Source organism: Gallus gallus, chromosome 27, assembly GCF_016699485.2.
Source record: "Gallus gallus isolate bGalGal1 chromosome 27, bGalGal1.mat.broiler.GRCg7b, whole genome shotgun sequence".
In the NCBI taxonomy this organism is placed as follows: domain Eukaryota; kingdom Metazoa; phylum Chordata; class Aves; order Galliformes; family Phasianidae; genus Gallus; species Gallus gallus.
Window position 1 is genome coordinate 5027502 of NC_052558.1, and position 21676 is coordinate 5049177.

At 59.5% G+C, this 21676-nt stretch overlaps 3 protein-coding genes across 21 annotated transcripts; all 3 read left to right on the top strand.

Moving 5' to 3' along the window:
• The first annotated feature begins 1230 nt into the window (after positions 1-1230).
• On the top strand, positions 1231-3109 carry RAMP2 (receptor activity modifying protein 2). Of its 2 annotated transcripts, NM_001397898.1 has the most exons (5): positions 1231-1356; positions 1474-1625; positions 2363-2473; positions 2554-2656; positions 2725-3109. In NM_001397898.1, exons 2-5 carry the CDS (start codon positions 1565-1567, stop codon positions 2978-2980), a joined length of 531 nt encoding a protein of 176 aa, NP_001384827.1. In that variant the 5' UTR covers positions 1231-1356; positions 1474-1564; the 3' UTR covers positions 2981-3109. The 2 variants fall into 2 exon arrangements, with proteins under 2 accessions (NP_001384827.1, XP_024999745.1); XM_025143977.3 differs by lacking the exons at positions 1231-1356; positions 2363-2473 and having other exon boundaries at positions 1552-1625; positions 2515-2656.
• Positions 3110-3359: 250 nt separating this feature from the next.
• Positions 3360-5771, top strand: VPS25 (vacuolar protein sorting 25 homolog). The gene is made up of 6 exons (XM_003642814.6): positions 3360-3441; positions 3592-3737; positions 3820-3873; positions 4025-4113; positions 4621-4696; positions 5227-5771. Exons 1-6 carry the CDS (start codon positions 3395-3397, stop codon positions 5337-5339), a joined length of 525 nt encoding a protein of 174 aa, XP_003642862.1. The 5' UTR covers positions 3360-3394; the 3' UTR covers positions 5340-5771.
• A 4092-nt stretch (positions 5772-9863) lies between these two features.
• On the top strand, positions 9864-21591 carry WNK4 (WNK lysine deficient protein kinase 4). Of its 18 annotated transcripts, none has more exons than XM_025144013.3 (21): positions 9864-10640; positions 14959-15131; positions 15483-15703; positions 15780-15937; positions 16347-16435; positions 16589-16808; positions 16884-17208; positions 17361-17491; positions 17565-17632; positions 17720-17861; positions 17930-18046; positions 18120-18275; positions 18526-18583; positions 18687-18806; positions 18953-19240; positions 19412-19491; positions 19704-19800; positions 19887-20289; positions 20441-20643; positions 20750-20850; positions 20930-21591. In XM_025144013.3, the coding sequence occupies exons 1-21, from the start codon at positions 9993-9995 to the stop codon at positions 21236-21238; spliced, it is 4107 nt and encodes a 1368-aa protein (XP_024999781.2). In that variant the 5' UTR covers positions 9864-9992; the 3' UTR covers positions 21239-21591. The 18 variants fall into 18 exon arrangements, with proteins under 18 accessions (XP_024999781.2, XP_024999782.2, XP_024999783.2 ...); XM_025144014.3 differs by having other exon boundaries at positions 19725-19800; XM_025144015.3 differs by having other exon boundaries at positions 18953-19491; positions 20927-21591.
• The last annotated feature ends 85 nt before the right edge of the window (positions 21592-21676 follow it).

The window sequence follows — 21676 nt, forward strand, 5'->3', positions numbered from 1 at the left end:
CGGTGCCCCTTCAGCCTTCCCTGTCGACACCTTGCGAGTGAGTGGAAAGTGCTGGGGTGGGTTCAGGTACGGCGATGCACCCCCGGCACAGTCCCAGCCCAGCTGCAGCCTATGGGAAGGTGCTCCTCGGGGCACAGCCACAGCTCCTCTGCTGGCAGCTCCTGTTCTCAACACCGGCAGAGCCTGGAGACTGGGTTGGACCCCACCCTGGAGACTGGGTTGGACCCCCCCGGGTGGCAGCGTAGCCCCTGCAGCCTCCCTGCCCACACTGTGCTGATGGCGAGCCCCAGGTCGCAATGGGGGCAGCTGCGGGGTGAGTCGAAGCAGAGCAGGCAGGGGTCCAGGCTGCCTCTGGGGCCCTGTGCCACGGGGCAAGGCTGGCAGAAGGGCTTGGGACGGCTGCATCCCAGCCCAGAACATGGGGAAATGTGTCCCCCACTGCTGAGTCCTTTTCGCAGCACCGCAGCCAAGGGCTGGGGGCAGCTTGCGGAAGGGGGTTGGGGAGCAGTGGGTGCTGGCGGGCTGCCCCAGCTGTGCAAGGAGTGGCCGGCTGAGATCACCGGGTGTCACCCTGGCAGAGGCTCCCGCCGCTGGCTGCAGCTCCAGGGGTGTGACAACAAAGAGCAGAATGGAGCTGTGACCCTGTGCCACAGCCTCATGGACTCCCGTTACTGCCGAAGGGCTCCCAAGTGCCAGGAGTGTGGCCGCTGCCACACAGCCTGCTCATAGCGTGTGCAGTGTGTTGCAGCAGGAATGTGCAGCACAGCAATAGAATCCTTCCAAAGCAGGGAGGGTCCCTGTGAACTGTAATTCTCTGCTGTGTGATTTGTGCTCTGTGAGTCCCATGAGTGGATTTTAAAGGGAAAGCTCTGGGCTGGAGCTCAGCCTTTGGCAGGCAGTGAGATGAGCTCGCATGGCCTAAGCTCCATCCCCGGGTGGGGACTCTGCAGAGCCAGCGCCGCACTGCCCTGAGGTGGGAGCTGAGGTGGCATGGAGTGAAGAGGAGCGCTGCAGTCACAATCGCCTGCCCCATCCTCACCTCCTGCCTGGTCGAGGCTCACACACACCGTGGTACCACTGCTGTCCCTTCCAACCCCACCCGTGCCCCTGGGGCAGGTGCTCCAGAGTGCCGTGAGCACGGGGTTGGGGCCATAACGCCCCTGAGCCTCCAGCAGCACCCCTCCGGGGACGTCCTGCTCCACTGTCCACTCCCCTCGCTGCCGGGCTGCCTGCCCTCCACGCAGGAGACGAGGGATTTCACAACCCAGCCCAGACAGGATTAAAGAGAAATACACAAGTAAACAAACAGCGGCCTTGTGAAGCGGCTGTGCTGCAGGAGCCCCTCTGCTGCCCAGGGTGAGGTGTGGGGCGATGCCTGGGGGTCCAACACTTGCTGCACGGCGGTGGGGTCCCGTGGGGAGGGCTGCCTCAGAGCAGTACTAAGTAATCTCATTTTTCACATGTCTCCTGTAGTTCAAACTGCCCCTGTCAGAGGAAAGGAGTTGCTTCCTGTTATTTCCATTGAAATCCTTGTCCCGGTCGCTAGCCCGCAGGCTCCGGCAGGATGGCACCGTGTGCGCAGATGGGCTCTGGCCACCTCTCCCGAGGGCTCCTGCTGCTCTGTGGTAAGTGCATGGCCCCATGGCACGCGGCTGCGCCCGGGCTCGCCGCAGGACTTGCGCCGGGCAGTGGTGAGTGGGACACGGTGCTAAGGCAGCCATCCCAAGCACCACTGGGCACTGCGGGCGGCCCCTTCCCCTTGGTGGGGAGCGATTGAGCGTCTGCGGGGACCTGGCCTCGATGGCAGCGGGAGAGCAGCTGTGCCCTGGGCAGGGAGCATGCCAGGGCCAGGGGACTGGGCATTGTGGGCACATGGGTTGCCCTTGGTGCCACAACTGTGCCAGCACACAGCCGCTGTGCCATCCCCACAGCACACTGCCAGCCAGCACAGGCCACAACAAAGCAGCTACCAGGGTGGCGTGCCATGCCCACGCTGAGGGTTGAAAACAGACAGGACCGATCCTGATCCTGGCAGAGGGGTGGAGGGGTCTGGTGGGGCCTGGGGGGCCATGCCCCATGCCAGCAGTGGGTTCCACAGACGGGGTGGGGTGACAAGAGGCTCTGTTTCATGGCTGTTCTGCACTGCGGTCAGCACTTCCTCTTCCCGATTGGAAATAGGTGCTCCCCACCCCAAGTGCCAGGCGCTGGGCATGGCACGGCCCCGCTGCTGCTGGTGGTCCCCAGTCATCCCATCACCCTTCATCCCATCACCCCACTGCCCCTCTGGACCTCCTCATACCCATCATTGCTGCAGACCCGTGGCTCTTCCTCCTGCAGTGCTGAGCATGTCCCCCCCTTGCAGCACTGCTGGGCCATCAGTTTTGCCATGTGGGTGCCACGGCTGAGGGCTTCAGGCAGGAGGCAAGAACAAGCCCACCGGTGTCTGCATACAACCATACAGGGAAGCTGGTGGGTGAGTGTCGTCCCCATTCCTCATCCCCAAATCCCTCCAAGGCTGCACCGTGGCTGCGCTCAGTGCCCATCCCTACACAGAGGAGATATACACCAACTTGACGCACTACTGCTGGGAGTCCTTCGTGAAGGTGATGCAGAACGTGACTGGCGCACAGCTGTGCGAGTGGAAGGTCATCAGCAGGTAGGGGCGGGTGGGGGCACCAAGGCAGGGGGTGGAGGGCAGCCCAATGCCGCACGGTTTCTCTGCAGGCCCTACAGCTCGCTGCAGAAGTGCCTGGAGGACCACGCCGACTTGCTGAATTACAGTTACCCCAACGCCTTGGCTGAGAGCTACATTTTCCAGAGCCACCACCACTACTTCCAGAACTGCTCGGCCGGCAGCCAGGCCTACTTCGACCCCCCCGAGGACGTACTGCTGGCCATGATCATCGCCCCCATCTGCCTCATCCCCTTCCTCGTCACCCTGGTCATCTGGCGCAGCAAGGACGGCAAGGCACAGCCTTAGGTGCTGCTGTGCGGGCACAGCCCCGGTGCGGGGTTACACTGCTCGCACTGCCGGGGCTGCGCCGGGCGGGGGGACCCCCCGAGGGTTCACCTTCCCCGGGCATCGGGCAGTAAAGGTTTACGCTCCCCACGCTTCCGCTGCCTCTTCTGCGCTCGTCCCTGCCCGGCTCCATCCCCGGAGCCCCCGGGCGGCTGCGGTCACGGCTCGGGGGCGGAGCTCGTACCTGAAGGGGGAGGGGCTCGACGTCCGTGGGGCGGGGGGGGAGGAGAGGGCGTGGTTCCGCCGGACGGGCGGGGTCTGGCGGGGAGTGGGCGGGGCCTGACGGGGAGTGGGCGGGGCCACGGGGAGTGGGCGGGGCGGAAGTGCGACGGTGCAGGCCGGAAGCTGGCGGAGGTGGTTCCGGTGTCGGCGGCGATGAGCTTCTCGTGGCCCTGGCAGTACAGCTTCCCGCCCTTCTTCACGTGAGCGCCGGCCGGGCGGGGCCTGGGCGGGGAGGGGGGTTGTCGGGACCGGGATCCGGGGAGCGGCGGCGGGGGGGACCCGGGGCCGGGTGGGAGCCGAGGCCGGGGTGAGGTCTCGGTTCCTCCCGGGCACTGAGCAGAGCCCCGCAGGCTGCAGCCCAACGGCGAGACGCGGCAGAAGCAGCTGGCGGCCTGGTGCGCCCTGGCGCTCGCCTACAGCCGACGCCAGCGTCTGCCTGCCATGACGCTGCGCGAGGCCCAAGACAGCCCGCTGTTCGCCAACCGCCGTCTCCAGAGTATCCTTTGGGCCCGGTCCGGTCCCCTCCGGTCCCCCCTCCCGCCCTCGCTCGTTGGATGTCTCCTTAACCAGCTGTCCAGGGAAGCTGCCGCCCGAGGCCATCCAGGTGGTGCTGGAGGAGCTGCGCAAGAACGGTGGGTGGCGCCGTTCGCTGCCGGGGCCGCCTCGATCCGTGTCCATACCGCCCCTGGGACGCTCCGTGCAAGAGCCCCGCGGCTGCCGTGATACGTGGGGCAGTGGTGCCAGCCGAGCTCTGTTGAAGTGCCCTTTCCCAATTGGTTTCAGGGAACCTGGAGTGGTTAGACAAGAACAAAACCAGTTTTCTGATAATGTGGAGAAGACCCGAGGAATGGGGAAAGCTCATCTATCAGTGGGTGAGAATGCAGCAACTGCCCTAGTGCACAACCTGGACACTCCCAGCTGGGAGGACAGGTGATGCTGACTGAGATGGTGTAAAAGACTGCTGTCACTTTGTTTCCCTCTTGCTTTCTCACTACTTTTACCTTTCTTCCGTGTTGATCCATTCCATTCGTGTATGAAGGTATTAACAACTTTTTTCTCATACCGCAAGGTGAGGTTCAAGCAGTGGATACACTGGTGGATGCAGCATTGCCGTTGTATGCCCTCTGTCCTTAGTGCAATACATGTCCTTAAGGCTTGGACAGAAAGAGCGTAGAGTCTGGGGGACAGCGCGTGGAATGATGTCAGCATCCTTAGATGTCATTTCTCACCTTTCCAGTGTCCCAGAACATTCTGAGGGTGCTTTTGCTCATCAAATGCTGTCTGTGTTACATGTCATTTGTGCTGAGGTGTGCGAGAGATTGTGCCAAGGTTATTAAATAACACGTGCAAGATTTGCTCTATTGCTTTTGTGTTTTCAGGTGTCAAAGAATGGCTTGACCAACTCTGTGTTCACACTGTATGAGTTGATCAGCGGAGATGATACAGCAAATGAAGGTAATGTCATGTGTCATGTCCTGCAGCTTTTCAGAGCACACTTTATTTGAATGCATAGAGATGATTGCCAGATCATAGTTCTGTAAATTAAGTATTTTAAAATTACTTATATGAGCTCACATTGATCGTCACTGGGATCCAGAGGCTTTTTAGTACTCTGCATTAAAATCTGTCTATGTTATCACTTTGCAGTTTATGCTGCCCACCCTGAGCCTTCCTAGCGCCCAGCTCTTTGCCAGATGTGGAATGCAGGCTTATTTCCTGCCAAGCTTATTAGCTGCCTGAGAGGCAGCTCTTACTCACTGCCTCCTGTCTGCTAACCTTCAGGCTTTGCTTCTGATGCAGCAGTGTGTTGATGACTGTCAGCATAGCTGTGATTGTAGATTTGGATAGTGTTATGGTGCAGGACTCTAAAAGGTGCCATTCAGAGTCCTCTGTCTTCAGTGTCACTGTCCCATAGACATCATAATCCTGTTCATTTCCTTATGGGAATCCCGTTCCTGCTGATGAATATGTCTTTCCTTCCCTAGAGTTCCATGGTTTGGATGAGGCTATGCTACTTCGTGCCCTGCAAGCCTTGCAGCAAGAGCACAAGGCTGAAATCATCACACTGGATGATGGCCGAGGCGTCAAGTTCTTCTGATGGAAGCCCCCTCCCTGCCTCTCTTTGGCGGCTGGAACATTTCCTGGCCTGGTTTCAAGCAGTGGCGCAAGCAGCTGCATACTTGGAACTTCTTGGGGTGAAGAGAATCTGTGAAGCCTTCCAAAGACATGACTTCTTATCCTGTTGCTGTTTCCCTATTCTTGTGAACGCAGTGGATGGGCACTCTGGTGGCTGGTCAGGCACAGCTGCCAAGGGGTTCTCCTCCCAACTTCCAGCCGCATGCCTGGGCTCTATAGCCCCCACCGCGTGGCTGAGCGAGGTGAAAGCAAACACACAGAACGCGCTGCTGCTGCTGTGGCATAGAAGACCTCACTGAAAGACTGATATACACTTGCTGCAAAGCAGGCTGATCTGTGTGGTGGGGTGGATTCCAAGGAGCTAATCTGAAGTAATTAAAATGAGATGTATTTATAGAGTAGTCTGGGTGTTTTCATCTATCTTTGTTTTTCCATCAGAAACAAAACAGAGCAGTGTACTGAATTCTTGCCCTTCAGCTACGTTTCCTTACTGCACTGTACAAACACAGTGTACTGGGGATAGGGTGGACCTCCAAAGGCACCCTGCCTGATTTAGAAGCAGGCACCACAAAGGCTTTTTTTCATGTGCCAGAGCTACAGACTGTGGGTTCTTAGTACCTGTCTTCAGGGCAACATTAGTGTTCATTTTTTATGTGCATTCCAATGAAAACTAATGTTTGTTGCAGCGGTGGTGGGGCAAGCTCTGTACAACAGCAGACTGGTGGAGAATGTAATTAAGTTTTACATTCTCAGTACTGATTATGAAGTCCACAGCTTGTCGTAATGGTGACCCAGGTACAGTATTTGACCTGGTAAATCCTTAATCACTAACCTGTGGGAGCTGGAGATCTGTGCTGGAAGGCTGGTGCCAGTGACACCAACGCTGCAGAGCAATTCCTGTGCCAACAGAGCACAGGAACTGGGGTTCACTGGTTGAACTGTGGTTCACTGGTTGAACTGTGGTCCTGTCTGCATGTCTGTGGCTCAGAACAGCCAGGAAAATCTTCACGAAGGAACTGGCTGCCAGCAGCATCTTCATGAACCTTATTTTGGTGTCTGGGATCTGCCTCTTCTCACTCCATGCTGCCTATCTTGATTCTCTCTCTCTCGTTGCATTTCCCCCTCTGCTTGCTGCTTTTGCAGCCTTGCAGCATGTTTCTGTGCCTTCTACTCTCTGTATTCAGTGGCATCTGCATTTGGCCCTGGATGACAACTCTCCAGCAGACAAGCCCGGGATGTTTGCCTTTCTTGCTCTGCATACACGCAGTACTGACCTCTCAGCATTGTTCTAAGCCGCATTTGCTGAATGTAACCTCACTGTCCTTGAGTGAGTCTGTGTTCTTAATTAAATTTACTCCCTTCTTAGGAAATGGCTGATGTGACGTTAGATAAGTCTAAAACAAGCCTTTTTCTTTCCAAAGCTTGCCTGGCAGTTATTCATGGCTCTTTTTCAGTTTCCTAAATCACTTAGTGAGATGAGGAGGAAGAGTGTGCTTCCCCCTTGTCCCACCGTGTGGGACAGGCAGCTCCTCATGTTCTCTGCTGGTTTGCTGGGGCTGTGCATTTAGGCCAAGTTGCAGCAGAGATGAGGTGCACAGAAGCACTGCTTTATGCAGGGGGGTTACCTGGCTGCCCCTGGGCATAGGAAGTCTGTGGGGCTGCATGAGCAGCTCGCTGGTACAGCCATGCTGAGTGCTTGTTTGCTGTTCCCTGTTTATACAATGGTGACAACGGCAAGCCGTAGCTTATGGTAAAAACAAAGACTTTATATTGTCCTCTGAAACCATCTTCTTTATCTTTATGCACTGCTTTATAGCACTTAGTGATGTAATCACAAGATTGGGGCATCAGAGCATTGCATTGCCCAGGGGTGCTTACACGAGAGCTGCACTGGATTGGAAGCCCTGGGGTGCTGGGTAGGTCTGAAGGAGATGTAATTAAACTCTAAAGGGACAGTGGGATGGCCTCCAACTATAACTTTCCCTGTACCCAGGGCAGCTCCTCCCCGTGTTCCGTGTGCACAATATTAGGGCTGCACATAATGCCAGAACAAGGCAAAGAACAGGAGAAGATGTGTTTGTTGCCATGCACAACAGATACCAGCTCAGGAAGCCTCCCCTGTGCCCACTGCTGCAGCCATCCCTGTGAGCTGCTCATACAGGGTGTTGTGGTCTGCACTGCTGCAGAGAGTGCCCTGAGCTCCATCAGCAATGCTGCCCAGAGCCTTGTGGAGCAAATTCTGCATCCCAGGGCGGAGGGGCAGTGGCAGCCAACCCACGGGACTTCAGCAGATTGTGGGGCCGTGCAGTGGAGCCATGCGGGTCCCCATCTCTGGGCTTTGAGGTCACAGCCAACATCTGGATGTGCTGATTAGGGCTCATGCACTGGGGCAAGGTGGAGCACGGGGGGCTGGTGCCCAGATAAGGTGCTATCGGGCTGTGCACATTTGGGTTCTGCTGGTCATGGGAAGGGAAAAGATGAGAGGGTATTTAATTTCATGCAGCTAGTTAGGAGCAAGAGTTGCTTCAGTATGATAAATTTATGAGTTGGGATAAATGTTCATGCAGGTCACATCTGCGACTCTGGGCTAAGAAAATCCTCAGCGGTTATCTGCCTGGGGCTGCAGCTGCTGCTGAGGTTGCTGTCTCCTCCCGCGGCTCTGTGCTGTAGGGTGTGTGGCACACCAAGCTCAAGAAGAGGCTCCTACAGGTATGGAGTGCTGAAGCCAACAGGAAACATTCCCTCCAGCGCCATACAGGCGATGTTTCACACTCCTCTCAGGCCCTCCTGGGGGGCTGCTCAGCTCTTTCTACAGCCCTATAGGCACACAGGCACCACTACATTTGGCCCCAGTCCCTCCGTTATCCCACCCTGGGTTTTGGGCTCAGAACAGAGGAATTCTGGCACGTCTTTCTGGAATTGTTCTTTCATGAGTGATCTAATCCTGAGCAGAGAGATCGCAGTCCCCTGCTCTTTTCCCAGCAGCCAAATGCACATGGAAATGCTGAATGGCCTGATTGCAGCGGCTGCTCAAAGCACAGACCTGGCACCAATGCCAGGAGCCAAGAGAAATGTCACCCTGATAACATGCAGGAGCTGCATGTGTTTGCTGAGCACATTGGGAGGGGGCTGACTATGGATGGGAACCTCCTTTTTTCAGCCCCGGCCCAGCTGCAGTGTGATGTCCTGGGACGTGCTGGGGGGCACTTGCACCTCTCTGCAGGGTCACCTGCAGAGCCCATGGTCAGCCCATGATGCTCCTGCAGCTGCAGGGAAGAGGAAATACCTCCGGTGCTCACTGCAGAGGTGTGGGAGAACAGCATCAAGGTAGCTTCATGCCCAGTTTCCTCTCTGCAGGGGCCTCACCTGGGATGCTCATTCCCTGCTCCTCTGGGACATTTCAAGGCATCTAATTTCATGAGGAAAACGTGATAATGGGACATGAGCCTGCTGGAAATGAGACCAAGAGCCATGCCTGGCTCTGTGTGTTGTACCCTCGCTGAAGAGCACAGGCTGTCTGCCAGCCTTGGCTGCATCCCAGTGACCTGGCAGGGCCTGGGCCTGGAGGTGTTTCACGGCTGCGCTGCTTGCTGGGCCTGGGGAACACTGGGCACAGTTCAGCACCATTGCTGGGCACGGTGCATCTGAACAGTAGGTGTTGTTTGGTGGAGCTGAGCCTTATTTTACAACACAAAAGCCTCCCGTACCAGGTACAGTGCAGCACTGCCCCTGGCAGCCCATCTGCCATCCCTGGCAGCCATTGCTGGAAAGATGCTGCTGCCTGGCACCAGGGCACGTGCACCAAGCATGCATCCTGCAGCCTCCAGGGTGTGTTCTCCCAGAAGGGGGCCCTGGATACGCTTTTGAGAGTGCAAGGCTGGGTCAGAATGCAGTCACTGCTTTCCACCAGCCTGTACTGCAAGAGAGCGGTCTGCAAGCATGTGGAGATGCAGACCAATTTTCCCTTCCTGGAGGTTTCACCCAGTCCTCTTTCTAGGTGAGCAGGGCTGAGCAGACGGGGTGGTGTGCAGGTACAGAGGTCTGCCTGCGTGCAGCGGGCTGTGCAGCCTGCCTAGGACTTCTGTGGAAACAACATTTCAACAGGTGCTTCTCCATCCATCCAGCTGTCCTGGGGGATTTGTGTGGCTGTGGGTGAGAGCAGCTGGATCCTCCATGCACCGCACTGGCACTTTAAATCTGTGCAAAGGACACGGCTGTGTTCACATTTCAGTCCTCCCTTTAATGTTTCCTGTATCGCTGAGTAGAAACAATCTGACCTTAGGGAAAAGAAATTAACGCTAGAATCGATTGCTTTGTATTTTGTGTAAACAGCTTTACGGGGTAGAACAACCTCATCATTTACACTGTAGAGACAACAAGCTCTTGTCCAGGCTCTGGGTGAGCGTGAGGCCGAAGGACACGTTCACATTTTAGTATTTGCGTGACCCTCATTTCAGGAGTTCACCCAGTAGTAAACCCGAGAGCATCGGCTGCCTGGAGCGCGGGGTTTGACAGCACAGCGGTGCCCAGGACGGTGGAGAAGCGCAGAAGTGCTTGTCCCGACGCCTCTCAGTGCCCAGCGCATATCCCGGTGCCCATCCCAGCGCTCGCCCCGATGCTTGGCCCCGTGCCTACGCCAGTGCCCACCCCGGTGCCCTTCCCAGGGCCGGTGCCGCCGGAGCAGCGGGGACTGGGGGGCGGTGGCCGCGCGGAGGCGGGGCCGTGCCGGGGAGGGGCCGGTGCCGCTGGGCGTGGCCACGCCGGTGCCGGGGCCCGTGCCGGGGCTCGGGGCGCTCCTGTTTGCGGGGCGGTGGTGCGGGGTGCGAAGCTGCGGGAGCCGATGCTGACGGTCGAGCCCGCCGCCGCTGGAACCATGTCCCAGCCCGAGGCGGAGCGGGCAGGCAGCGGCTCCGTGGTGGAGCCGGGGCTCCCCGGTAGAGCACCGCACCGTAACCGCGGGAGGAGGCCCTCGGGACGAGACTCCCGCCGCGCTTCCTCGCGCTTCAACCGGCGGAGTTCGGTGGAGCTGGAGCTGCTGGGCTACCCGGGGCCGAGCGCGGGGTCGCCGCCGCCGCCGGGCGCCGCGGCTCACCGGGAGCCGGAGGAGACGGAGAGCGAGGAGTTGGAGACGCGCGCCGTGGCCACTTCTCCCGACGGCCGATTCCTCAAGTTCGACATCGAGATTGGCCGGGGCTCCTTCAAAACCGTCTATAAGGGGCTGGACACGGAGACAACAGTGGAGGTGGCGTGGTGCGAGCTGCAGGTACGAGGGCAGGGCGCACACCTGCGACACGGCACGGCACGGCACAGTTTGGGATGGCACAGCCCGGGGTAGGGGGACTCAGGCAGGAGCTGCTCGGCGGGGACCCCCGGTGCCCCCGCAACGCACCCAGCGCTCTCCGCTGCAGCAGTGGGGCCGGGAACGTGCGGGGGGTTTGGACTCCCCGTGCGCTGCCAGCTCCCCGGGGCTCGGCTGCGTGCTCCGCTCCGTGCTCATCGGCCCTCCCACCGTCGCACGTTGTTTTCCCGTTGCTGTGTCACTGCCTGAAGTACAGAGCACTCATGGAGCTCCTGCAGCCCCTGCCCGCAGCGCCAGCCCTGCTCTGGGGCAGCGGGGGAAAATCTGGGCTGTGCTGCACCCCGCTACTTTTTGGGTGCTCATTATCTCACAGATCGCCCTTTGGAAGGGCAGACAGGGTAGGGAAGCCACCTCAGTGCTGGAGCTGGCTTGGAGGTGCACTTCGATAGCTCTCGGAAGGCTCTGGAGCACGTGCTCCAGGTAGCCAGGGGCTGGGTGCGAAAGGGTTCAGGGTACAGAACGTCCTTGCTGCACGTCAGCTGCTTGTCCTTGGTTGAAGTGGTGCCTGTGGGCACCCACGTGTGGTTTTTATGATGCTTCCAGGTGCTCTCTGCTAACAGCATCTGGACCTGTGGCTTCCCATGTCTCTCAGCTTCCCCATCTCCTCCCCACTGCTCCCCAACAGCAGGATCTGATGCTAGGCAGCTGAGGGCAGTGGTAGAGCTACTGCTCCTGTGATGCCTTCTCCCCTCCTGCACGTGCTGGGAGCAATCCTGGCTGTGGCAGTGAGGCTGCGCGAGCAGAGCCTGGCAGTGGGTCTCCAGATTTCTCCTTGCAGCCCCCAGGGAGGGGCTTTGGTGAAGTCCAAAGTCTCCAACAGATTCCTGCCCCGGGGCTGGCTGCTGCAGCTGGAAGGTCCAAGTCCTTGTTTACAGAGAAAAACATGTCTTGCAAGTTTGTTGTCTTGTTCCTAAAGCCTTGGTGCGGCCGCATGGGATGGCTGCAGCCCAGTAATGCAAGAAGAGATCCTTTAGATAATGGTGCATGACTTTTGGAGGGGTGACTACAGCCTGTGAGAGGAGGATGTGGTTCCGGGCCTCAGTACTGTGAGACGGGGTGACTGCTTCACAGAGCCCAGAGCCACTCAGCACTCCCCTTTTGCTATGCCCTCATCTCCCTCCTAAGACCCCTGAGCTCCTGACTGTGCCCTGCAGCGCCGGAAGCCACAGCTCAGCACTGGTGAGGGCAGCATCTCTGGTGAAGGTGACTTCTAGAGGAGCCGCTCATGCCCAGTGCATCCCGCCTGGCTGCCTCACGTCCCTGCTGTGGGGCCGTGCCCAGCCTGTGTGCCCCACTGTGCCACACTCACAGCCATAGCAGATCCCAGAGCTGACAGCACAGCTTGGTGCTCGTGTGCTCCATGCTGGGCTGCATCCCCTTGCATGCCCAGCGTCCCTAAGCAGGGTGTCTGTGGGGGTTGGACTGCAGCCCCCAGCACCTGTCCTGCAGCAGGGGCTCTGCTGTGTTAACAGAGCTCTGCTTGCAGCTGGGCTGGCACCGTGTGCCAGCTTCATTCAGGTGCCTGGGGATGAGAGCAGCACCCTCTGGGTGGAGCAAAGATGGCTCCAAAGCAGCCCCCTCTGCTCTTTATTCAGTGTACCTCGTCCTCAAGTGCACATCCCGTGAGGGGCTGGCAGCACATAAGCAGACTTGTCAAAGCTTGCTTTTTTTCAGCAATCATGCAAAGAATCAGACACTGTGACACAAATACAGGATTTGGAACCGCAAATAAAAATGGTTGTGGTTCTGCCCTTTTAAAAATAGCTTTGTCCCATGTCTTTCACAGTTCTCCTTTTATTGCCTTTAAAATATAAATGAACACCTAACCTCAGCCCTGAATGCTGTTCCGGTCCCAGGAGCCTCATCCGGCTGCCGTGATGCCTCCCAGTCCCAAATCCCGGCTCTTGTCCTGGCCCTGCCTCACCGCCAGGTTGCCCAGTGCCTTTTCTCTGCCTTCCTGTAGGACCCCCTGGGGACCTCTTTGTCCCCACAGCCCTGTGCAGTGCTGTCTGTCCCTTCGTCCCACAGACCCACCGTGACCTGTTTATGCTTTCCAGCTTTAAATTTGAGACTATTTCTGTTAGGTGCTGAGGGTTGGGGGAAAGGAGGAAGTGGGGAGGAAACCAGAGGCCCAGAGTGGGATCGAGTTGTAAATATGTTGCCTGTGCATAGTTTTTCTGTGGGGACCCCTCTGGAGTAGGGCAGGAGCAGCCGCATGGGGTGGGTGCTGCTGTGCTGCCAGAAGTCTGCCCTGGATCCTGTGCTGGTGGGAGGCTGAGAGCTGAGTGGGGATTGCTTGAAGGGGGTGGGAGGTTTGGGAATGGAGCGGGTGGTGCAGGCACCCACTGGGAGAAGAAGGGGGTGCTCTTGGATTCCTGTCTGGCTTTGGGGGCTGCATCCTCATGGCTCTGAGTGCCCAGTGCCTGCACCGTTCCCACCGAGCACCTCTGCAGGTACCCCTCGGTGGGGTGCCCCCCTTCCCGGGTGTGACTCTGAGCTCTGCACAATGCGGTCCTTCACTGATTGATGCTGCCAGGACCCTCTGGCTGAGGCGAGCAGCACAGGAGCGCCCCGGGCACTGCTCCAGCTGCGGCATTGCCTCACACTTCGGTGGACCTCTGCACCTTCCTCCTCGCCTCCACCTGGCCCCAGCTCTGCAGTTGGCCCTGTTGGGCGCACTAGCAGCCATCTCCTGGCCCTGGGATGGGGCTGGACTATTTCTCCAGCACTGTGCTGCCACCCCCAGCATCCTCCTCTCCCTCCTCAGAAGGTGTCTGCTAGGAAAAGACTCCGTGTCCCGGGCAGACAGCTCTGCTGGCAGCCCCAGCTGTACATCGTGTGCTGCCCTGCACTGTGATCCCAGTCTGAGTGGCTCCAGTGGGGCTGGGACCATACTGGGCACTGCTCCCCCTGCATGGCAGGGCAGAGCCCTTGAGGTGCCTGGCTCCCTCTTTGGAATGCTGCTGGGGAAAAATCCATCACAGGCTTGAGGGAAGAGTGGGGCTCCCTTGAGCCTTGCTTCAGGCTCCCTGGGGGACATGTCTGCGTGACACCCTGGTCCCCCCTCATCAAACTCAGGGAGCCACAGTGACGGTCCTTGAGCCCTGGCCACAGCCTGCAGAGCTGCCCCTTGCTCTGCAGCTCCATGGGGTGCAGCTGAGCCCCTGAGCTCCTTGCAGCTCTCCAGTAGGTGGTGGTGGGCTGGGGGGGCAGGGTGTGTGCTGAGCGGCTCAGGGGCCTTGGATGCTGTTTTCCTTTCTGGCTATGAAAGATCCCATTCATCCACTACAGCAAGGCTCAAGTTCTGGGCTGAGCTGGGTCCCTGAGCATGTATTAAAGAAGAGAGGGGATTATGGAGCAGCTCCAGCCCAGCCGTGGGGCCAGTTATGATGCAATGAAAATATTACAAAAGCTGCCTGGGCTGCTGGATGGTGGCTGACAGCCAAGGAGCTGTACGTGGGGTGGGCAGCACCCAGCAATGGGGACACCTCACAAACGCCATTGGCACTGCTGCCGCCTGGGCTCCTGGGGGCTCCTGGGACCCTGTGCCAACTCCTGGGCTCTGTGCTCCCCGATCCCTTTGGCTCCGTGCTGAGTAAGGGTCACTGCACCAGGGCAGTGCTGGGGGGTGCGGGGTGTGGGGCAGGTTCTTGCTCCTCCTGCATCCCCTGTTTTGCTGTAGAGGGCTCTATAGGGTCTGCGTCCTCCCTGCAGCCCTGCTCAGTGCCTGTGTCAGCGCTCTTTGGTTTCCACTTTAATTAACTCTAGCTGGAGGAACATGGAAAAACCTGGGCTGGAGCTTCCCACGCCTGCTTTCCCCAACAAAGGCCTCATTGAGGCAGGCCGGCTTCCTGCCATGAAGGTGCCTGGTGCCTGAAGCTGCTGTGCACAGCAGAGGGCAGGAGCTACTCAGGATGGGGGCGGATGGGACTGCACGAGGCAGACCAGTGGGTTGAGCAGTTGGCAGTGTGGGGCTAGCAACGCCCATTCTGGCTGTGGGCACCATATGGGAGCCCAGAGCATTGTTTGTGGGGCTGGGCAGCCGGCTCAGGCTGGGTTTCACATGGGCAGCTCAGCACAGGGGGATCTTCAGCCATCCCTCCCCAGCCCGACGAGGCAAGCAGCTCCGTCAGAGCCATGCATGGGGCTGAGCGCAGGGAGGGGGGTGGGATGTGACAGCCCCATGGCTCCGTGCCCCCCTTACTCTCCACCGTCCCTGCAGACACGGAAGCTGTCCAAGACGGAGCGGCAGCGCTTCAGTGAGGAGGTGGAGATGCTGAAGGGGCTGCAGCATCCCAACATTGTTCGCTTCTATGACTCCTGGAAGTCATCCATCAAAGGGCAGATCTGCATTGTGCTGGTCACTGAGCTAATGACGTCTGGCACCCTTAAGACGTGAGTGGGGGCTGCTGGATCAGAGTGTGCAGGGAAGAAGAGGCGAGGGAGGGCTCTGCTGTGGAGTGATAGCCAGCACGTGGGCTAGGGGGCCCCAGGGAGTCGCAGGGCAGTGCTCACCCCTGGCTCCCACTTGCACTGCTGGCACCGGCAGCTTGGCTCGGATTTGGCTGCGTTTTCTGTGCTGCCTCTGCAGAGCTTAGCTGGGAAGGGGGCACAGAGAGCCCCTGGCTGCTGCGTGCTCTTTGCAGCTCAGTGGTGGTGGTGGTGGTGGGATCATGGTCAGGCGTGGGGAATGGGGCTGCGTAAGTGCCCGTGGGGTGCTCTGGTGCCAGCCCTGTCCCCTCGCAGCTACCTGAAGCGGTTCAAGGAGATGAAGCTGAAAGTACTGCAGCGCTGGAGCCGTCAGATCCTCAAGGGGCTGCACTTCCTGCACACTCGCTCGCCCCCCATCATCCACCGTGACCTCAAGTGTGACAACATCTTTATCACTGGCCCTACTGGCTCTGTCAAGATCGGCGACCTGGGGCTGGCCACGCTCAAGCGTGCCTCCTTCGCCAAGAGTGTGATAGGTGGGATGGGGGCACAGGGGACGTGGAGACGCACGTGGGAACAGGCACATCACTGAGCCATGCTACGTGCCCCCAGGAACCCCTGAATTCATGGCCCCGGAGATGTATGAGGAGAAGTATGACGAAGCAGTGGATGTGTATGCTTTTGGGATGTGCATGCTGGAGATGGCAACTTCAGAGTACCCCTACTCGGAGTGCCAGAACGCTGCCCAGATCTACCGCAAGGTCACCTCGGTGAGTGCCTCAGGGCTGGAGGAAGGGGCAATGTGGTGGGAGCTGCTGGACCTCACTGCTCCCAAAGTACTCCACTCGGGAGGTTGTGCAAGAAGCTAAAATTAGGCTGGGAGGTGAGAGGGTGCTCAGCTGCGCGAGCTTTGCCAGGGCCAGCAGAGGGTAGGGACGCCCATGTACCTCACTCCATGCACTCATAGGGTGGAACGGAGCTGCTTGGCTGCTCTGTCCCCAGGGCATTGAGGCTGCCCCGGCTGGACCCAGCCAGCTCCTGCCTTCTGGGCTGCAGCCCGGTGCTGGATCCAGCTGCCGAGCAGGGTCTGGCCCCACAGGGCACTGTCTTAGAGTCACCAGGGCACCCTGCAGCTGCAGCCCAGAGGCTTCCTGATGGGTGCTGTCTGCCCCTGCCCAGGGCCTGAAGCCCAGCAGCTTCTACAAGGTGAAGGTGCCTGAGCTGAAGGAGATCATCGAGGGCTGCATTCGCATGGATAAGGACGAAAGGTGGGAGAGACTGGGAGAGGACACGGTGCTGCAGAGCCCTGCCCTGAGTGTCTGCACCCCTGAGTGCACCCACACACGGTCCCTCTGCCCTGTCCCTTGCTGCCACCCAGCGCAATGGGCTGTGTCCCCACACTGAGCAGCTCTTTCCCCCAGATACACCATCCAGGACCTGCTGGAGCACTCCTTCTTCCAGGAGGACACGGGGGTGCATGTGGAGCTGGCCGAGGAGGACGACGGCGTCAAGTCAGGGCTCAAGCTGTGGCTGCGGATGGATGACACAAAGAAGCTGCATGGCAAGTACAAGGACAACAATGCCATCGAGTTTCTCTTTGAGCTCTACAAGGATGTGGCAGAGGAGGTGGCCCAGGAAATGGTGGGTGCTGCAGGGCGGAGGGGATGGGACGCTTTGGGGGTCCCTGCAGACTGATACAGCTCCGCTCCTGTGCAGGTGGTCCTGGGCTTTGTCTGCGAGGCTGACTACAAGCTGGTGGCAAAGGCGGTGCGGGACCGCGTGGTCGCCATCAAGCGCAAGCGGGAGAAACTGAAGCGTGCTCAGGACGTGGTGCCACAGGCTGAGCTGGGGCAGGCACCGGGTGTCCTGCAGCTGTTGGAGGACCTCAAGTCCCCACTGGCACCAGGTGTCCCTGCACCTGCCCCAGCCACCACCGGCTCCAGGGACTCTGTTTTCAGCAGCACCTTCCCACCAGAGCCTGAGGAACCCGAGGCTGACCAACACTTCGTGTACCGGCACACAAGCTACTCCTCGGCCACCTGTATGTAGGCACAGGGAAGTGGGCATGGGGATCTCCCACCCCTCCAGCCACACCTGTGCATCCCACCCCAAAGCTGTTCACTAAAGGGGAACTGAGAGCTGGGGAGAGGGGCCTCCAGGTCTGACCATGCTCACATGTGCGCTCGTTTGCAGCTGACTGTGAAACAGATGGCTACTTGAGCTCCTCTGGCTTTCTCGACTCCCCGGATGTGTCTCATCACAGTGCTTCAGTGGGGATTCCCACTAGCCCCCCACCCACCCGCCCCACACGCTGCTTCCCCACGGTGAGCCCATGAGGCTGGGAGGGTCGGGTTGGCAGTGCTGGTGGCTCTGGTTCACAGCATCCCCTCCCCACAGAGCATCGCAGTGCAGCTACCCACTGAGCGCCTGCCCACAGCCAGCGGCTTCTCCTCTCCAGTGGACAGGTAAGCAGTGGGATCCTGGGCTGGAGCTGGCTAGGAAGCGGACTGCAGATGGGAACAGCCACATTCATGTACCGGGGCATCCTGCAGCTATGCCTCAGACGTGGCATCAGGCATGAGCGACGGCTGCGAGGGGCTCTCTGCTGGTGAGCAGAGCACCAAGCTGCCAGCCAAGCGGGCAGTGGGGAAGCTGCAGCGGCGCCGAGGCCGGTCCCGGCTGCGCATCACCAATGTGAGTGCCGTGGTGTCAGGGTGAATGCATCCCTGCTGCCTCTGCTGAGCCCTCCATGCTGCATGCAGATCTCTGACAAGAACGATCGGGTGGTGGAGTGCCAGCTGCAGACCTACAACAACAAGATGGTGACATTCAAGTTCGACCTGGATGGGGACAACCCAGAGGAAATCGCAGCTGTCATGGTGAGTGCAGGACGTGGATAAGGGTGGGGAGAGGGCAGCTATGGCACTGAGCATCACTGCACTGCCCCACCAGGTCCACAATGAGTTCATCCTCAAGTCAGAGCAGGACGGCTTCATCCACCGCATTCAGGACATCATCCACCGCGTGGAGACTCTACTGCGCAAGGACGGGCAGAGCGCACCTGAACTGCCCGAGAGCCCCGAGGCTGAGCGTGTCACCGGCCTTCCTGTGAGTGCCTGGCCCCGGCCCCCGCGCTGGGACCCCGAGTGTGGCTGGGGGTTGCCCGGTGCCGGGGCACGTGCTGCGGGTGCTGAATCTTTCCAGCCCCGGCAGGAGGAGCCCTGCAGCTCCGGGTCGTGGTGCTGCCTGCGTGGCAGAGCTGAGGCTCTTGTCCCCTCTTGCAGTGGGGGTGGGTTGGGGACCAGTCATGCTTTGGTTCAGCTTGTTCCAGTGCTGAGCTCAGCTTCTCTTTCCCCAGCAGGCAGAGCTGCAGCTGCAGGAGCTCTCGCACTCCATCTCCTCCTCCTCTCTCAGTGGTATGTCCTCACCTCTGTGCGAGCTCTTCCTGCACCCCCAGCTGAGCCAGGAGGGTTCTGGGAGGCCTGTCCTAGACGGGCTAAGTGTGCCCTTGTGCCGCAGACCTGGGCTGCACCAGCCCCAGCACCTCGCTCCAGTCACCCGTCCTGCCAGCGCCGAGCAGCTCCCCATTGGAGAACGACCTTTCCAGCCCTGCAGAACCACTGCCGGGCTCCCCTGCAGGTACCAGGCCTGGCAGGGCGAAGCTCAGCTCTTTCTCTACCCAGAGCTTCCAGCCATAGCCCTGCCAGCTGCAGCACCTTTGCCAGACTTGCAGTGGCACAGTGCTTGGGGCTGCTCCCTGCTCCTGATGCTTCTCTTTCCTGCAGGCTCAGCACAGCCCTGGCCCCTCATCTCATCAGCTCCATCCTGGATGACAGCATCATCAGTGCTCCTACAGACACCCCCAGGCTCCACAGGGATGTCTGTTCCCCCTGCCCTGCCAGTCCCCTCATCCCCCATCCCCAGTGGGCCCAGCAGTCCCATGAGCCCCCCCGTGACCAGCACACCCTGGTCCACAACTGCCCCCCTCCTGTCCCTGGCCAACGTCTTTTCCCTAGCAGCAATGAGCGTGGCCCACACGCTACTGCCTGCTCTCTCCTCCATTGCCAGCTCAGGTGGGCACCTCTACCCCCCGCTGCTGCCTCGGCCACAGAATCTTGTCCTTGGGCCCCCACGCTTCGCTTACCCTGACCCTGCCAGTATGGCAAAACCCTCCCTGTCTTGCAGCGGGCCTCTGGGGGCTGACGTCCCCACTGTGGGGGGGCCCGTGCCATTCTCTCCTCCAGGAGCAGTTCCTCTGTGCTCCACGGGGAGTCCCTTGACGATGCCAAGCACAGTCATGCCAGGGAGCCCTGAGGGCAGCACAGTGAGTGTGGGGTTTTGCGGAGCTGTTTGACATGGGGCTTAATGCCTGTGGGCTGGGTTGGTGATGGGACACAGAGCCCTGCAGCATGGGGACGCTCCAGCACAGAGACAGCCCTCAGGATGTGGGGGGGCTGAGCAGGCCAAAGGTCACAGCTGTGGGAGCAAAAGCAGAGGTACTGTGGTGGTGTGGTGACAGCACATGGATGCCTGCAGGTGCCGCTTTTTTCCCTCAAGCCCAGTCACCCACTCATCGTCTCGGAGTCGCCAGCACCCAGTGTGCCCAAGGCCCGGCTGTCACCCATCAATGAAGGTGAGGTGGGGAAAGGTCTGTGCCCACTGGGGCACTGCAGCATCCCTGGTGTCCCACTCACCCCAGGCTCCATGGATTCCCCCCAGAAGCCAAGCCCCAGATCCTGGGCCGCTTCCAGGTGACACCATCCAAGGAGCCAGCTGTCACATCCCCAGTGCTGGGCAGCAGCGAGAGCAAGCAGCATGACACAGAGTTAGTGGTGAGCAGCTCCCTGCTGCCCACCACCTCTGGTACAGGGAGCAGCACGAGCAGCAACTCTGAGTCAGAGCTGGAGATGGCAGTGCAGAACCCTGAGGAGGCTCTGGCTGAGGAGGGGACAGTGGTGCCGGCAGAGAGTGACCGGGAGGGCCCTGGGGAGGAGAGTGCTCCGCAGACAGTGCTGAGCCAGGTGTGGCTGAACTACTCCCGCAGTTTGTCCTACGTGAGCAGTGATGACACCGAGAGCGAGGACGAGGAGATCTGGGAGGAGCTGCAAACCCTGCGTCAAAAGTGAGCAGCCCCATAGTGAGCTCATGGCTTCCTGTGCCCACCAGGGGCCGGGGGCTGTGCCCATGAAGGATCCTTACCCAGGCAGAAGGACGATGCCCTTTTCCAGGGCACCGTAGGTACACCGGGCTCAGCTCCCATTCTCTTTCCCAAGGCACTTGGCTGAAGTACAGCTGCTGCAGAGCACCCAGAAGAAGGAGATCGAGGAACTGTATGTGCGGATGGGGAAGCAGCCCCCACTGGGCATCGTCTCCCCTGCTGCCATGCTCTCCAGCCGCCAGCGACGCCTCTCCAAGGGCAGTTTCAACCCCTCCCGCCGCAACAGCCTGCAGCGCCTGGAGTTGGCGCAGCCCCCAGGTACAGCCCCAGTGCTACCTGCAGCTCCCAGCTAGGATGGGGCTTCCAGGACTGAGCCTGTGTGAGGCACAGCACAGTGCACCCTCTCAAGACTGAACTGTCCCAGCAGGAATCATGCGCCGGAATTCACTGAGTGGCAGCAGCACCGGCTCTCAGGAGCAGCGGCTGAGCAAGGGAGTGACCTTTGCAGATGATTTCAGCTGGATGGTAAGGGGTAAGGGGTTGATAACAGCCCTGTGGCACTCCCAGCATACCCCAGCTTATCAGCACCTCTCTCCCACAGTAGCCAGCTGGCCAGGAGTTACTTCATGAACTACCTCAACCATGTGCCTGCTGCCCCGCAGGGGGTGAGAGCCTCTGCACCATCTGGAAGGATGGTGGGCACCCACCTCGGGAAGCCTGGCCCATTGCCTTTCTGCACCCTATCAAGACTATGCTGTTGGCATCTGCTGCTTCTGCACCAGACAGAGGGGAGGCTTGTCCCCACACTTGTCCCACATGCTCTTGCCTGCATGTCCCAGCCCTGTCTCATCCCAGCAGCACACAGCCATTTGCTTGGCCCCAGAAGCAGGGACCCCAGAGGGATGAGTGCTGACACTACTCATAGCATCACTCTGCTGCTTTGCTCCTGGCTTCCAGAGCAGAACCAAACACCCCTTGCATCCTGTTCACCCCTGCCAAGGTGCTGTCCTCCAGCCCTGCTTCAAGTCCATGCCCACACCCCAGGGCCCCACCTCACAGCTTCACCTCCAGCTGCCCAGCTGCTGTCCATGGCTCAAAGTGCCACTTTCCTCTCATAAGCTGCTCTGCAGCCAGGACCAAAGCTGGCTCCAGAGCAGGATGATGCCACCCTCAGCCCCCCAAAAGGACAGTCCTGTGCTGGTGGGGTGCACTTTGTAATAAACTGATGTCTGGAAAGTGTTTTCATAAATACAGATTAAATACCAAGCGTGTCTGTCTGTTTCTGTGCATGGAAAACCTCCCCTACATCTGCAGGTGTCCAGGGGTTGAGAGACCCCAAGTTGGATTCTGG

Coding starts and splice junctions, on each gene's coding strand:
- RAMP2 (NM_001397898.1), top strand. CDS start 1,565: ATGGCACCGTGTGCGCAGATGGGCTCTGGCCACCTCTCCCGAGGGCTC. Junction 1,626..2,362: donor AGGGCTCCTGCTGCTCTGTG/GTAAGTGCATGG, acceptor CCCCCCTTGCAG/CACTGCTGGGCCATCAGTTT. Junction 2,474..2,553: donor CCATACAGGGAAGCTGGTGG/GTGAGTGTCGTC, acceptor ATCCCTACACAG/AGGAGATATACACCAACTTG.
- VPS25 (XM_003642814.6), top strand. CDS start 3,395: ATGAGCTTCTCGTGGCCCTGGCAGTACAGCTTCCCGCCCTTCTTCAC. Junction 3,738..3,819: donor CGCCAACCGCCGTCTCCAGA/GTATCCTTTGGG, acceptor CCAGCTGTCCAG/GGAAGCTGCCGCCCGAGGCC. Junction 3,874..4,024: donor GGAGGAGCTGCGCAAGAACG/GTGGGTGGCGCC, acceptor AATTGGTTTCAG/GGAACCTGGAGTGGTTAGAC.
- WNK4 (XM_025144009.3), top strand. CDS start 9,993: ATGCTTGGCCCCGTGCCTACGCCAGTGCCCACCCCGGTGCCCTTCCCA. Junction 18,276..18,525: donor AGCGTGTCACCGGCCTTCCT/GTGAGTGCCTGG, acceptor CTCTTTCCCCAG/CAGGCAGAGCTGCAGCTGCA. Junction 18,807..18,952: donor ACTGCCGGGCTCCCCTGCAG/GTACCAGGCCTG, acceptor TCTTTCCTGCAG/GCTCAGCACAGCCCTGGCCC.